Below are 14,601 nucleotides of genomic sequence, written 5' to 3'. Positions count from 1 at the left end.
TGGATGAGGGGCGGCATTAGGTGAGCTATGAATGACTGAAATAGAACAAGAGAGAGAGTGTGAGACTGAGCGTGAACAGAGAGGCAGCTGGAGAAAAAAACACTCACATGTCACTGGCGATGGAGGAGTTTCTGGACATGGACTTGGGTGACAGGTCATAGTCCGAGTCGGAGCGGTAGAGGAAGGACTCTCTCCGCTGACTGTGGACAAAGTTGCCCTGCAGTATGAGCCCAGACCCCGGGCTGGCCATGGGGTCCAGTGGGCTGCGTCCCGACGATGTGCCGTTGTCCACATCGAAACTGTCACACAACAACCAGAGAGAGAGAGAGAAGAAACATTAGACATAATCATTAACCAGTGTGGCTGTTTGAAACACTGGATGTCTGATTGACTTTTTGTTCATTTCTACTTTAAAGAACACTGGGCAGGTTATTTAGGATTCTAAACATTCTCTCAAATATACAAAAGCCTTTATTTGGCAACTGTATCTCAGGCCAGTACTGCAGCTGTATTGGTGAGTCACACAGCTCTGATAAAGACATTGACTCATTGGGTCACCGCCACCACCTGGGCCAATGACGTAATCCCACTGTGATGTCACCGCTCCTTAGTGTCCCCCCAGATGATCCTCGCTCCAGGGATTACACCTGTCACCCAGGGCTACCTGACCTGTTACCTGGGTAACTAAACCTAATCCTCCAGTTGAAGTGATCCCCCTCCGTGTAGCACCAGACACATCATCATCATCGTAATCACCACTGTCAGCTATGTGGTGAGAAAAGCTGTGGTGATAACGTGTGTGCTTCCGTGCATGCGTGCTTGTGTGTGTGGTGAAGGGAACAGTGTGAGCTGAGTGGACTGGGTCAGCTGATTCTGTGCTCATCACTGTGTATATTGATGACATGTTGTTGTGGCTATGGATGGGTACAGCACATTATGCACTCTGTCTGCCCTGAACATCATATTCCCTCTACCACCCGGATGAAGAGCGTCTCCATGGAACTTTAGAATGAAATCCAATGGCAGATTCTGGCCTTTGATTGAACATTCCTATTGATTGAAATACATTACATCAAAAATGGCCACTGATTCAATCTGTGTCTAACTGTAGGATTCCCTAATAGAACCATGTGGTTGCACAAATATTTAACATGACATGAGATTCAGCAAGCTTATTAAAATGGCACTAATGAAAAAGGACTGCAATCAAGTCACATATTCATCTATAGCACTGACGGCGATTCCACTGTGGTGTATCATTTAAATCTTTTCTCCCATCTTCCTGCTCCTTTCATAATACCAGGGTCATTCAGACACACAGGCATTCACAATTGCAAAGTATAGTAGAGTGGAGGCTGCTGAGGGGAGGACAGCTCATAATAATGTCTGGAGCTGTGTAAATGGACTGGGGTCAAACACATGGTAACCATGCGCTTGATGTATTAGATACCATTCCACACATTCCTCTCCAGCCATTACCACGAGCCCGTCCCCCCAAATGAAGGTGCCACCAACCTTCTGTGTATCAGGGCCTGCTGCCTACACTATGTTCCCCCTGGGTAGGGTTGCACAGAGAGGGTATATCACTGAAAACTTTTGAAGTTTACTAGTAAACTACCTGCATTTTGGTAACTTTCAAGGAATAAATCAAATGTTATCAGGTGACATGTTCTAGTGGCCTTTTTGGGTACTTCAGATTATCACAGGTTTCTGTAATTATCTCTGGCCCTCTGTGTAGACTTTACACATGTCAAATATATTTTTTTAATCTAATAAAGTGCTAATAATGACAGAGCTGTAAAACACGATCCCAAATATAAACCATCAAAAAAAATCAAAATTCTAAATTCTAAAATTAAAAATTCAAGTTTCAGTTCCAAGTTTTAACGTCACATGCACAAACAGAGTGAAATGCCTTTCTTGCTCTAAACTCAACAATGCAGTAAACAGTAACATTGCATGAACGTAGTCTGTGTGGTGAAACGTCAGCAGTACGCCCAACAGCCGGATCAGCTAACTTTCCCACTCTAGCTAGTTAGCCAACACTATGTTTACAGAGTCACGTTTAACAATAAAAATCATTGTTTTCTCATTGTCCAACCCATCATCGGGTATCTCACTACACCCTCATATGACATGTCTTGAAATATACAGACAGACGAATTGAAAGTAAATTTACATTGCAATACCTATGACACCCATAACTTTGGATTTTATAACATTCCCAGAAGGCATAAATTATTGGGCCATTAGTAGTTTTACACTTCAGACATGAATCTGCCGGTGAGCTATAGAATGTTAAAATCTTGTATAATAAATTCGATATGTTAATTTATACTGGATTAAGCGTTTCGTTAACTGTAATCTAATGGAATAATAATTTATGTTGCATGTAAATACGTTTTTATGCATATGCTTATGGTGTTATAGAGGTTTGCTTTTTGCATGTTGATAATGTTTGTTTATTTTGTTGTTATGAAGGCACTAGCTGCTTTGACTAAAGGGACAAGTGGTGTATTCGGCAGGGTACTCTGCGATATTCCAGTTGGTGTCTGCAAAGCGCTTTGGAGGCAGAGAGACAGGGCCTAGGAAGCAAAGGATAGAGAGGCAGATACTGTAGGCCTTAGAGCAGGGGTGTCAAACTCCTTCCATGGAGGACAGAGTGTTTTTGGTTTCTCCTTTCAATTTGTATCCAATTAAGACCTAGACAACGAGGTGAGAGGAGTTCCAAACTAGTTAGTGACCCTAATTGATCAGAGAGGCTGAGAGACAGGGCCTGGGAGGCAGAGAGACTGAGAGGCAGGGCCTGGGAGGCAGAGGGGATGAGGGGCCCGGGAGGCAGAGCCTGAGAGGCAGGACCTGGGAGACAGAGAGACAGAGGCAGGGCCTGGGAGGCAGAGGGGATGAGGGGCCCGGGAGGCAGAGCCTGAGAGGCAGGACCTGGGAGACAGAGAGACAGAGGCAGGGCCTGGGAGGCAGAGGGGATGAGGGGCCTGGGAGGCAGAGCCTGAGAGGCAGGACTTGGGAGACAGAGAGACAGAGGCAGGGCCTGGGAGGCAGAGGGGATGAGGGGCCCGGGAGGCAGAGCCTGAGAGGCAGGACCTGGGAGACAGAGAGACAGAGGCAGGGCCTGGGAGACAGAGAGGCTGAGAGGCAGGGCCTACGAGACAGAGAGACAGAGAGGCAAGGTTTGGGAGGCAGAACCTAAGAGGCGGGGCCTGGGAGAGAGAGAGGCTGAAAGGCATAGCTAGGGCTGTTGTGGTGACCATATTACTGCCACACCGGCAGTCACTAGTTACGAAGGCAGTCAAATTCCATGTGACCGTTTAGTCATGGAAATTAAGCTTCTCCAATCTCTAATGCTGCTGATGGTCATTAATAGCCTACCAAACTTGCTAACTGTCTGATACTCATCACTCTATTGTCCCTCGAATCACGCTGACATCTATGCAAATATTACAGATAGAAGGAGCTTAGTTACCAGTATCTTTGTTAATATGGATTGTTCTAAAAAAAGAAAAGTTGATTCTGAAAACCATATATTCATTCAAAGACGAGTGCACGGAACAGTATTTATTCATTCTCCTCACAACTAGCACAAAACCAATGTGTACCTGAACAGGGCCTCCTGGGTGGCGCAGTGGTCTAGGGCGCAGTGCTAGTGGCGCAGTGCTAGCTGTGCAACCAGAGACTCTGGGTTTGAGTCCTGGCTCTGTCGCAGCCGGCCGCGACCGAGAGGTCCATGGGGCGACGCACAATTGACCCAGTGGGTTAGGGAGGGCTTGGCCGGTAGGGATATCCTTGTCTCATCACGCACTAGCTCCTGTGGCTGGCTGGGCGTAGTGCGGGCTGGGCGCAGTGCACGCTAAACAGGTCGCCAGGTGCACAGTGTTTCCTCCGACGCCCGGTGCGGCTGGCATCTGGGTTGGATGCGCGCTGTGTTGGGTTGTGTTTCGGAGGACGCATGGCTTACGCATGGCTTTCGACCTTCGTCTCTCCCGAGCACGTACGGGAGTTGTAGCGACGAGACAAGATAGTAACTACTAACAATTGGATACCATGAAATTGGGGAAAAAAGGGGGCAACATTTTTTTTTAAAGAAAAAAAGAAAGATGTATCCCCTGAACACGGAGGTGAGAACAAACAAGATTACCAACTCAAATCCCAATATGATAGTTCAACCAAAGTCCTTATCAATTCACTGACACCCCAACCACGTGCAATGGAGTGTCCAATGAGGATAGCTTGGGTTTTGGGAAAACACCCAAAAACATGAGCTCATGGAAAAGATCAAACAGATCCCACTGTCAGGTTCCACGGCAATGAGGAGAACTAAAATATTAGCTGAAGGCAGGGTTTTGGAACGCTTTTGGGCCATTCAGGAGGTCATCAAAGCTTTCTTATCAGAGCAAAAGGGTGAAAAGGCAACTTGGTTTTCTGAGTTTTTGAAAGATGAGGAGAAGATGGAAACAATTGCATTTTTGACAGACATTACATCACACCTTAATAAACTGAATGTTCAGCTGCAGGAACGGGACAACACAGTGTGTGATATGATAACAGCAGTCAAAGAATGATCCCCAGGGAGAACTTGTCCTCTTCTCCAATCTTCTGGTGCAAACGCAGGGAGACAAAGATGTTCCCAACCATGTTGATTTCATCCAGAAACTTCAAGGCTCGCTTTTGTTGGAAGAGAACTGTTGCTGATCATCCAGAACCCCTTCTCGGTCACAAATGTGACAAGGTTGTCAGAAGAAGCAAAACTGATCTTCAGATGGGTAGATGTTACATCACAGCAAATGGAGTTGATTAAGCTGCGAGAAAATGTGTCTTTGAAGGAGCAGGCTGGTGATTGTGACCCTGTAACTTTCTGGGGAATGTTGGTGCCTGCAGCTGCTGTCCCTTTTGGCCCCATACATCCTGGCCATGTTTGGCTCCACATACAGCTGTGAATCAGCCGTCTCCACTATGAACTTTATTACAAACAAACACCGCAACAGGCTCACCAATGAACACCTGCACCAGTGTCTCCGAGTGGCTCTCACACCACTTGTGCCAAAGTTCAAAGCATTGGCAGGATACAGAAGGTGTCATTTCTCTCATTAATGCAGAACAAGGCCCACAATGACTTATACATGAATATTGCATGGCCCACAGTGACTTATACATGAATATTGCATGGCCCACAGTGACTTGTACATGAATGTTGCATGGCCCACAATGACTTATACATGAATATTGCATTGCCCACAGTGACTTATACATGAATATTGCATGGCCCACAGTGACTTATACATGAATATTGCATGGCCCACAGTGACTTGTACATGAATGTTGCATGGCCCACAGTGACTTATACATGAATGTTGCATGGCCCACGGTGACTCAACATGAATATTGCATGGCCCACAGTGACTCAATATAAATATTGCATGGCCCACAGTGACTCAACATAAATATTGCATGGCCCACAGTGACTCAACATAAATATTGCATGGCCCACAGTGACTCAACATAAATATTGCATGGCCCACAGTGACTCAACATAAATATTGCATGGCCTACAGTGACTCAACATGAATATTGCATGGCCTACAGTGACTCAACATGAATATTGCATGGCCTACAGTGACTCAACATGAATATTGCATGGCCCACAGTGACGTTCTGTGCATTCAGATTAATATTTTGGTTAAACTGTTTTGTTCTCCTGAAAACATACACCCTATTTTATAAAAAATAATCATTCAAGGACCATGTACAATGGTTCACAGTGCACTTTTTGCATAGATAATAAGGCAACCACTTCTGTTGCATGTTTACATTCAAAAGAAGTTGTAATTATTTCAAATTGTAGTCTCATTTAATGTACATTTTTTATAACAACATGTTTCCTAAGTCGTAGATGACTATGTTTGTTACTATGCAATACCACAGCACCGATTGTCACGACTTCCCACCAAAGTTGGTCCCTCTCCTTGTTCGGGCGGCGTTCGGCGGCCAATGTCACCGGCCTTCTAGCCATCGCCGATCCACTTTTCATTTTCCATATAATTTGTCTTTGTCTTACACACCTGATTTCAATTCCCCAATTACTTGTTCATTATTTAACCCTCTGTTCCCCCATGTTTGTTTGTGAGAAATTGTTTTTATGTAATACGGTCCGTTATGTGGGCTCGCTTTATTGTATTGTATTTGTCTATTTTTGAGGAAATTATGTTTATTTACTCATATCTGCTGTCCTGCGCCTGACTCCTCTACACAAGCTACACACAGACCTCATTACAGAATTACTCACCAAGAATGGAGTCAGCAGGAGGAGACGCCTTCCCTATGGCGATAGAGGAGCGCGTCCAGCAGCACGCGACCATATTGCAATGTCTGGGCACCGCCATGGATCACCGCCCTGGATCGCCGCCATGGATCGCCTCATTCTCTCTCCCAATGAGAGAGGAGGAGGCGATCCATGGCGGTGCCCAGACGTTGCAATATGGTCGCGTGCTGCTCTATCGCCATAGGGAGGGCGTTTGCTCCTGCTGACTCCATTCTTGGTGAGTAATTCTGTAATGAGGTCGTCCAGCGTTTCCACCAGCCCCACTACAGCAGGACCCACTGTCCACCCCTCCTTCACCCGAGAGAGTATGATGGGACGGCTGCCGGATACCAAGGAGCTGGGAGGTGCTGCACTTAGGGCGACCGGAGAAGGGGCCATTCCCTGCACCATCTGTGGCTGCAGAGGGCACACAACTGGTCGGTGCTGGGGGGGTTCCTCAGGGAGTTGAGGCAGCAGGCAGGGCTCTATTGTGCCATCCCAGGTGAGTAGTCACCAGGCTCACCCAGAGCCCCCTGTTGCTCACATGTGTTTATTACATTTCCTGAGTTTTCCCCGTATTCCCAGCATAAGGCGGTCGTAGATTCAGGCGCAGCTGGGAATTTTATTGACCGTGCATTTGCCCGTAGTTTAGGGATTCCCCTTGTTCCTGTGGATATGCCTTTCCCTGTGCACGCCCTAGATAGTCGACCATTAGGGTCAGGGCTGATTAGGGAGGTCACCGCTCCACTAAGCATGGTTACGCAGGAGGGTCATGATGAGAGAATCAGTCTCTTCCTTATTCATTCTCCTGTGTTTCCTGTGGTGCTGGGCCTACCCTGGTTGGCCTGTCATGACCTCACTATTTCGTGGCAACAGAGGGCTCTCAACATGTGGTCACGAAAGGGCTCAGGGAGGTGTGTGGGGGTTTCCATCGGTGCGACTACGGTGAAAAGTCCAGACCAGGTCTCCAACGTGCTCATCCACTTAGAATAGGCCGGTTTGGCTCTCGCCTTCCGTAAGAAGAAGGCGACTCAATAACCACCCCATCGACGGGGGGATTGTGCGATAAATCTCCTGGTAGACGCAGCACTTCCCAGGAGTCACGTGTATCCTCTGTCACAGGAGGAGACGCTGGCTATGGAAACATATGTCTCCGAATCCCTGGGGCAGGGATACATTCGGCCCTCCACTTCACCTGCCTCCTCGAGTTTCTTTCATGTGAAGAAGAAGGATGGAGGTCTGGGCCCGTTTATTGACTATCGGGGTATCAATCAGATCACAGTGAGGTACAGCTACCCGCTGCCTCTCATAGCTAGTGCGATCGAGTCAATGTACGGGGCGCACTTCTTCACAAAATTGGATCTCAGGAGCGCTTACAACCTGGTGCATATACGGAAGGGGGAAGAGTGGTATACTCCGCTACATGCGTTGAGCATGTGTCCCCGCAGGGCGCAGGGTGCTTGGTTGACTGTTGGAGCATGACCTCCTTTCGTAAAAGTTGACCACGACTCCATTTTGTTGATCCCTGCCTCCCTGCCGACAGACAGAAACTAAAACAAGAAGCTCCCGCGCTGAGGTCTGTTCAACGCTGGTCCGACCAATCTGATTCCACACTCCAAGACTGCTTCCATCACGTGGACTGGGATATGTTTCGTATTGCGTCAGACAACAACATTGACGAATACGCTGATTCGGTGAGCAAGTTCATTAGAATGTGCATTGAAGATGTCGTTCCCATAGCAATGATTAAAACATTCCCAAACCAGAAACCGTGGATTGATGGCAGCATTCGCGTGAAACTGAAAGCCCGAACCACTGCTTTTAATCAGGGCAAGGTGACCGGAAACATGACCGAATACAAACAGTGTAACTATTCCCGCCGCAAGGCAATCAAACAAGCTAAGACAAAGTAGAATCTCAATTCAACGGCTCAGACACAAGAGGTATGTGGCATGGTCTACAGTCAATCACGGATTACAAAAAGAAAACCAGCCCCGTCACGGACCAGGATGTCTTGCTCCCAGGCAGACTAAATAACTTTTTTGCCCGCTTTGAGGACAATACAGTGCCACTGACACGGCCCGCAACTAAAACATGCGGACTCTCCTTCACTGCAGCCGACGTGAGGAAAACATTTAAAAGTGTCAACCCTCGCAAGGCTGCAGGCCCAGACGGCATCCCCAGCCGCGCCCTCAGAGCATGCGCAGACCAGCTGGCTGGTGTGTTTTTATGGACATATTCAATCAATCCCTATCCCAGTCTGTTGTTCCCACATGCTTCAAGAGGGCCACCATTGTTCCTGTTCCCAAGAAAGCTAAGGTAATGGAGCTAAACGACTTCCGTCAACATGAAGTGCTTTGAGAGACTAGTCAAGGACCATATCACCTCCACCCTACCTGACACCCTAGACCCACTCCAATTTACTTACCGCCCAAATAGGTCCACAGACGATGCAATCTCAACCACACTACATATTCTTTATCCCCTTACACTTGTGTCTATAAGGTAGTAGTTTTGGAATTGTTAGCTAGATTACTTGTTGGTTATTACTGCATTGTCGGAACTAGAAGCACAAGCATTTCGCTACACTCACATTAACATCTGCTAATCATGTGTATGTGACAAATAAGATTTGATTTATTTTGATTTGACCTGTACATTAAGGCTGAGAAATGTCTGTTCTTCCAACAGTCCGTCTCCTTCCTAGGGTACCACATTTCCACTTCAGGGGTGGAGATGGAGAGTGACTGCATTTCAGCCGTGCGTAATTGGCCGACTCCCACCACGGTAAAGGAAGTGCAGCAGTTTCTAGGGTTTTCCAACTACTACCGGAGGTTTATCCGGGGTTTTGGTCAGGTAGCTGCTCCCATTACCTCACTGCTGAAGGGGGAACGGTGCAGCTGCAGTGGTCAGCTGAGGCGAACAGGGCATTTGGTCACCTGAAGGCTCTGTTTACCTCGGCTCCCGTGCTGGCTCATCCGGATCCCTCTTTGGCGTTCATAGTGGAGGTGGACGCGTCCGAGGCTGGGATAGGAGCCTTGCGCCCTCAGCGCTCAGGCACGCCACCAAAGCTACGCCCCTGTGCCTTCTTTTCAAAGAAGCTCATCCCGGCGGAGCGAAATTATGATGTGACTGACCACCACAATCTGGAGTACATCCGGGCGGCGAGGGTTCAAGGCAAGGTGGGCCATGTTTTTCCCCGTTTTGTTTCCACTCTGTTCTACAGACCAGGTTCCAGGAACGCTAAGGCAGACACGCTGTCCCGGATGTATGACACAGAGGAGCGGTCCATGGATCACAATCCTATACGTTTTTAACCACCACTTTATTACGTTTGCAATTGCAACAAATAATCTGCTCAGACCCCAACCAAGGAACATCAAAAGTTGTGCTATAAATTCACAGACAACACAAAGATTCATTGATGTCCTTCCAGTTTCCCTCTGTTTACCCAAGGACGCCATAGGACAAAAATCAGTTAACCACCTAACTGAGAATCTCAATTTAACCTTGCCCAATACCCTAGATGCAGTTGCACCCCTAAAAACTAAAAACATTTCTCATAAGAAATGAATACCTGAGCTCTGAAGCAAGCTTCCAGAAAATTGGAACGGAAATGGTGCCACACCAAACTGGAATTCTTCCGACTAGCTTGGAAAGACGGTACCGTGCAGTACCGAAGAGCCCTTACTGCTGCTCGATCATCCTATTTTTCGAACTTAATTGAGGAAAATAAGAACCATCCGAAATTCCTTTTTGATACTGTCGCAAAGCTAACTAAAAAGCAGCATTCCCCAAGAGAGGATGACTTTCACTTTAGCAGTGATAAATTCATGAACTTCTTTGAGGAAAAGATTTTGATTATTAAAAAGCAAATTACGGACTCCTCTTTAAACCTGCGTATTCCTCCAAACCTCAGTTGTCCTGAGTCTGCACAACTCTGCCAGGACGTAGGATCAAGAGAGACGCTCAAGTGTTTTAGTACTATATCTCTTGACACAATGATGAAAATAATCATGGCCTCTAAACCTTCAAGCTGCATACTGGACCCTATTCCAACTAAACTACTGAAAGAGCTGCTTCCTGTGCTTGGCCCTCCTATGTTGAACATAATAAACGGCTCTCTATCCACCGGATGTGTACCAAACTCACTAAAAGTGGCAGTAATAAAGCCTCTCTTGAAAAAGCCAAACCTTGACCCAGAAAATATAAAAAACTATCGGCCTATATTGTATCTTCCATTCCTCTCAAATATTTTAGAGAAGGCTGTTGCGCAGCAACTCACTGCCTTCCTGAAGACAAACAATGTATACGAAATGCTTCAGTCTGGTTTTAGACCCCATCATAGCACTGAGACGGCACTTGTGAAGGTGGTAAATGACATTTTAATGGCATCGGACCGAGGCTCTGCATCTGTCCTCGTGCTCCTAGACCTTAGTGCTGCTTTTGATACCATCGATCACCACATTCTTTTGGAGAGATTGGAAACCCAAATTGGTCTACACGGACATGTTCTGGCCTGGTTTAGATCTTATATGTCGGAAAATATCAGTTTGTCTCTGTGAATGGTTTGTCCTCTGACAAATCAACTGTAAATTTCAGTGTTCCTCAAGGTTCCGTTTGAGGACCACTATTGTTTTCACTATATATTTTACCTCTTGGGGATGTTATTCGAAAACATAATGTTGACTTTCACTGCTATGAGGATGACACACAGCTGTACATTTCAATGAAACATGGTGAAGCCCCAAAATTGCCCTCGCTAGAAGCATGTGTTTCAGACATAAGGAAGTGGATGGCTGCAAACTTTCTACTATTAAACTCAAAACAGAGATGCTTGTTCTAGGTCCCAAGAAACAAAGAGATCTTCTGTTGAATCTGACAATTAATCTTAATGGTTGTACAGTCGTCTCAAATAAAACTGTGAAGGACCTCGGCGTTACTGTGAAGGACCTCGGCGTTACTCTGGACCCTGATCTCTCTTTTGAAGAACATATCAAGACCAGCTGTTTTCCATCTACGTAACATTGCAAAAATCAGAAACTTTCTGTCCAAACATTATGCAGAAAAATGTATCCATGCTTTTGTCACTTCTAGGTTAGACTACTGCAATGCTCTACTTTCCGGCTACCCGGATAAAGCACTAAATAAACTTCAGTTAGTGCTAAATACGGCTGCTAGAATCCTGACTAGAACCAAAAAATTTGATCATATTACTCCAGTGCTAGCGTCTCTACACTGGCTTCCTGTCAAAGCAAGGGCTGATTTCAAGGTTTTACTGCTAACCTACAAAGCATTACATGGGCTTGCTCCTACCTATCTCTCTGATTTGGTCCTGCCGTACATACCTACACGTACGCTACGGTCACAAGACGCAGGCCTCCTAACTGTCCCTAGAATTTCTAAGCAAACAGCTGGAGGCAGGGCTTTCTCCTATAGAGCTCCATTTTTATGGAACGGTCTGCCTACCCATGTCAGAGACTCAAACTCGGTCTCAACCTTTAAGTCTTTACTGAAGACTCATCTCTTCAGTGGGTCATATGATTGAGTGTAGTCTGGCCCAGGAGTGGGAAGGTGAACGGAAAGGCTGGAGCAACGAACCGCCCTTGCTGTCTCTGCCTGGCCGGTTCCCCTCTTTCCACTGGGATTCTCTGCCTCTAACCCTATTACAGGGGCTGAGTCACTGGCTTACTGGGGCTCTCTCATGCCGTCCCTGGAGGGGGTGCCTCACCTGAGTGGGTTGATTCACTGTTGTGGTCATCCTGTCTGGGTTGGCACCCCCCCTTCCCCTTGGGTTGTGCCGTGGCGGAGATCTTTGTGGGCTATACTCAGCCTTGTCTCAGGATGGTAAGTTGGTGGTTGAAGATATCCCTCTAGTGGTGTGGGGGCTGTGCTTTGGCCCTGTCCGGGGGTGTCCTCGGATGGGGCCACAGTGTCTCCTGACCCCTCCTGTCTCAGCCTCCAGTATGTATGCTGCAGTAGTTTATGTGTCGGGGGGCTAGGGTCAGTTTGTTATATCTGGAGTACCTCTCCTGTCCTATTCGGTGTCCTGTGTGAATCTAAGTGTGCGTTCTCTAATTCTCTCCTTCTCTCTTTCTTTCTCTCTCTCGGAGGACCTGAGCCCTAGGACCATGCCCCAGGACTACCTGACATGATGACTCCTTGCTGTCCCCAGTCCACCTGGCCATGCTGCTGCTCCAGTTTCAACTGACCGTAGCCCTAGGACCATGTCCCAGGACTACCTGACATGATGACTCCTTGCTGTCCCCAGTCCACCTGGCCATGCTGCTGCTCCAGTTTCAACTGTTCTGCCTTACTATTATTCGACCATGCTGGTCATTTATGAACATTTGAACATCTTGGCCATGTTCTGTTATAATCTCCACCCGGTACAGCCAGAAGAGGACTGGCCACCCCACATATGCTCTCTCTAATTCTCTCTTTCTTTCTCTCTCTCGGAGGACCTGAGCCCTATGACCGTGCCCCAGGACTACCTGACATGATGACTCCTTGCTGTCCCCAGTCCACCTGACTGTGCTGCTGCTCCAGTTTAAACTGTTCTGCCATATTATTATTCGACCATGCTGGTCATTTATGAACATTTGAACATCTTGGCCTTGTTCTGTTATAATCTCCACCCGGCACAGCCAGAAGAGGACTGGCCACCCCACATAGCCTGGTTCCTCTCTAGGTTTCTTCCTAGGTTTTGGCCTTTCTCGGGAGTTTTTCCTAGCCACCGTGCTTCTACACCTGCATTGCTTGCTGTTTGGGGTTTTAGGCTGGGTTTCTGTACAGCACTTTGAGATATCAGCTGATGTACGAAGGGCTATATAAATACATCTGATTTGATTTGATTTGATACTTCCGGCCTCCTGCCTGGTGGCCCCTGTGGTGTGGGAGCTGGACGCGGACATTGAGCGGGAGTAACGCACAAAGCCCACTCCCCCCCAAGTGTCCAGCTGAGTGCCTGTACGGAACGTTCCGTCTGCTTTTCGTGACCGTTTGATCTATTGGGCTCACACGTCACCCTCCTCTGGTCATCCTGGCATCGGTCAGACGGTGCATTGCCTCAGTGGGAAGTACTGGTGGTCCACCTTGGCCAAGGACGTGAGGGTTTATGTTTCCTCCTGCTCTGTGTGCGCCCAGTGCAAGGCTCCCAGGCACCTGCCCAGAGGGAAGTTACAACCCCTACCCGTTCCACAACGGCCGTGGTCGCACCTGTCGGTGTACTTCCTGACGGGTCTTCCTCCCTCACTGGACAATAGTATTTAGTATACTATTTGTCTATTTTTGAGTAAATTACACTTATTTACTCATATCTGCTGTCCTGCACCTGACTCCTCTACACAAGCTACACACAGACCTCATTACACCGATAAAGGATGATAGGAGATGATAGGAGATGCTAAATGTGTTTATGTTCATTAACACTCAATTACCGTGAGACCGACAGTTATTTGCTTGACAATCACCGGCTGACGAAATTTCGTGACTGCCAATGCCTTAGGCATGGCCTGGGAGCCAGAGAGATAGACAGATAGAGAGGCAGGGCCTGGGAGACAGAGAGAGCGAGAGGCAGGGCCTGGGAGACAGAGAGAGAGACAGATAGAGAGGCAGGGCCTGGGAGACAGAGAGAGCGAGAGGCAGGGCCTGGGAGACAGAGAGAGAGACAGATAGAGAGGCAGGGCCTGGGAGAAAGCCCAAGAAACAGAGAGGCAGGGCTTGGGAGCCAGAGAGAGAGAGAGGCAGGGCCTGGGAGATAGAGAGAGAGAGAGAGAGAGAGAGAGAGAGAGAGAGAGAGAGAGAGAGAGGTAGGGCCTCGGAGACAGAGAGGCAGAGAAGCAGAGGCAGAGAAGCAGAGAAGCAGGTCTAGGAGAGAGAGAGAGAGAGAGAGAGAGAGAGAGAGAGAGAGAGAGAGAGAGAGAGAGAGAGAGAGAGAGAGAGAGAGAGAGAGAGAGAGAGAGAGAGAGAGAGAGAGAGAGAGAGAGAGAGAAAGAGAGAGAGAGGTAGGGCCTGGGAGACAGAGAGAGAGAGAGAGAGAGAGAGAGAGAGAGAGAGAGAGAGAGAGAGAGAGAGAGAGAAGAGAGAGAGAGAAAGAGGGAGAGAGGCAGGGCCTAGGAGACAGAGAGGCAGAGAAGCAGAGAGGCAGGTCTAGGAGACAGAGAGGCAGGGCCTAGGAGACAGAGAGGAAGAGAAGCAGAGAGGCAGGTCCTAGGAGACAGAGAGGCAGGTCTAGGAGACAGAGAGACAGAGAGGCGGAGAGGCAGGGCCTAGGAGACAGAGAGGCA

At 47.8% G+C, this 14,601-nt stretch overlaps 1 protein-coding gene across 6 annotated transcripts in view; it reads right to left on the bottom strand.

Annotated features, from left to right (window-relative positions):
• LOC124034504 (cAMP-specific 3',5'-cyclic phosphodiesterase 4D-like) overlaps positions 1-14,601 on the bottom strand; it is a 337,787-nt gene that overhangs the window by 31,066 nt on the left and 292,120 nt on the right. For all 6 annotated transcript variants that reach the window (XM_046347779.1, XM_046347780.1, XM_046347784.1 and 3 more), the window contains one exon: positions 108-299. In XM_046347779.1, the coding sequence (XP_046203735.1) occupies positions 108-299 (192 nt within the window). The remainder of the gene's footprint in view (positions 1-107; positions 300-14,601) is intronic.

The sequence above is a fragment of the Oncorhynchus gorbuscha genome, linkage group LG04 (assembly GCF_021184085.1).
Source record: "Oncorhynchus gorbuscha isolate QuinsamMale2020 ecotype Even-year linkage group LG04, OgorEven_v1.0, whole genome shotgun sequence".
Classification (NCBI taxonomy): Eukaryota; Metazoa; Chordata; class Actinopteri; order Salmoniformes; family Salmonidae; genus Oncorhynchus; species Oncorhynchus gorbuscha.
Note: the sequence above shows the minus strand (reverse complement) of the source record. Positions and strands in the feature narration are given on the sequence as shown.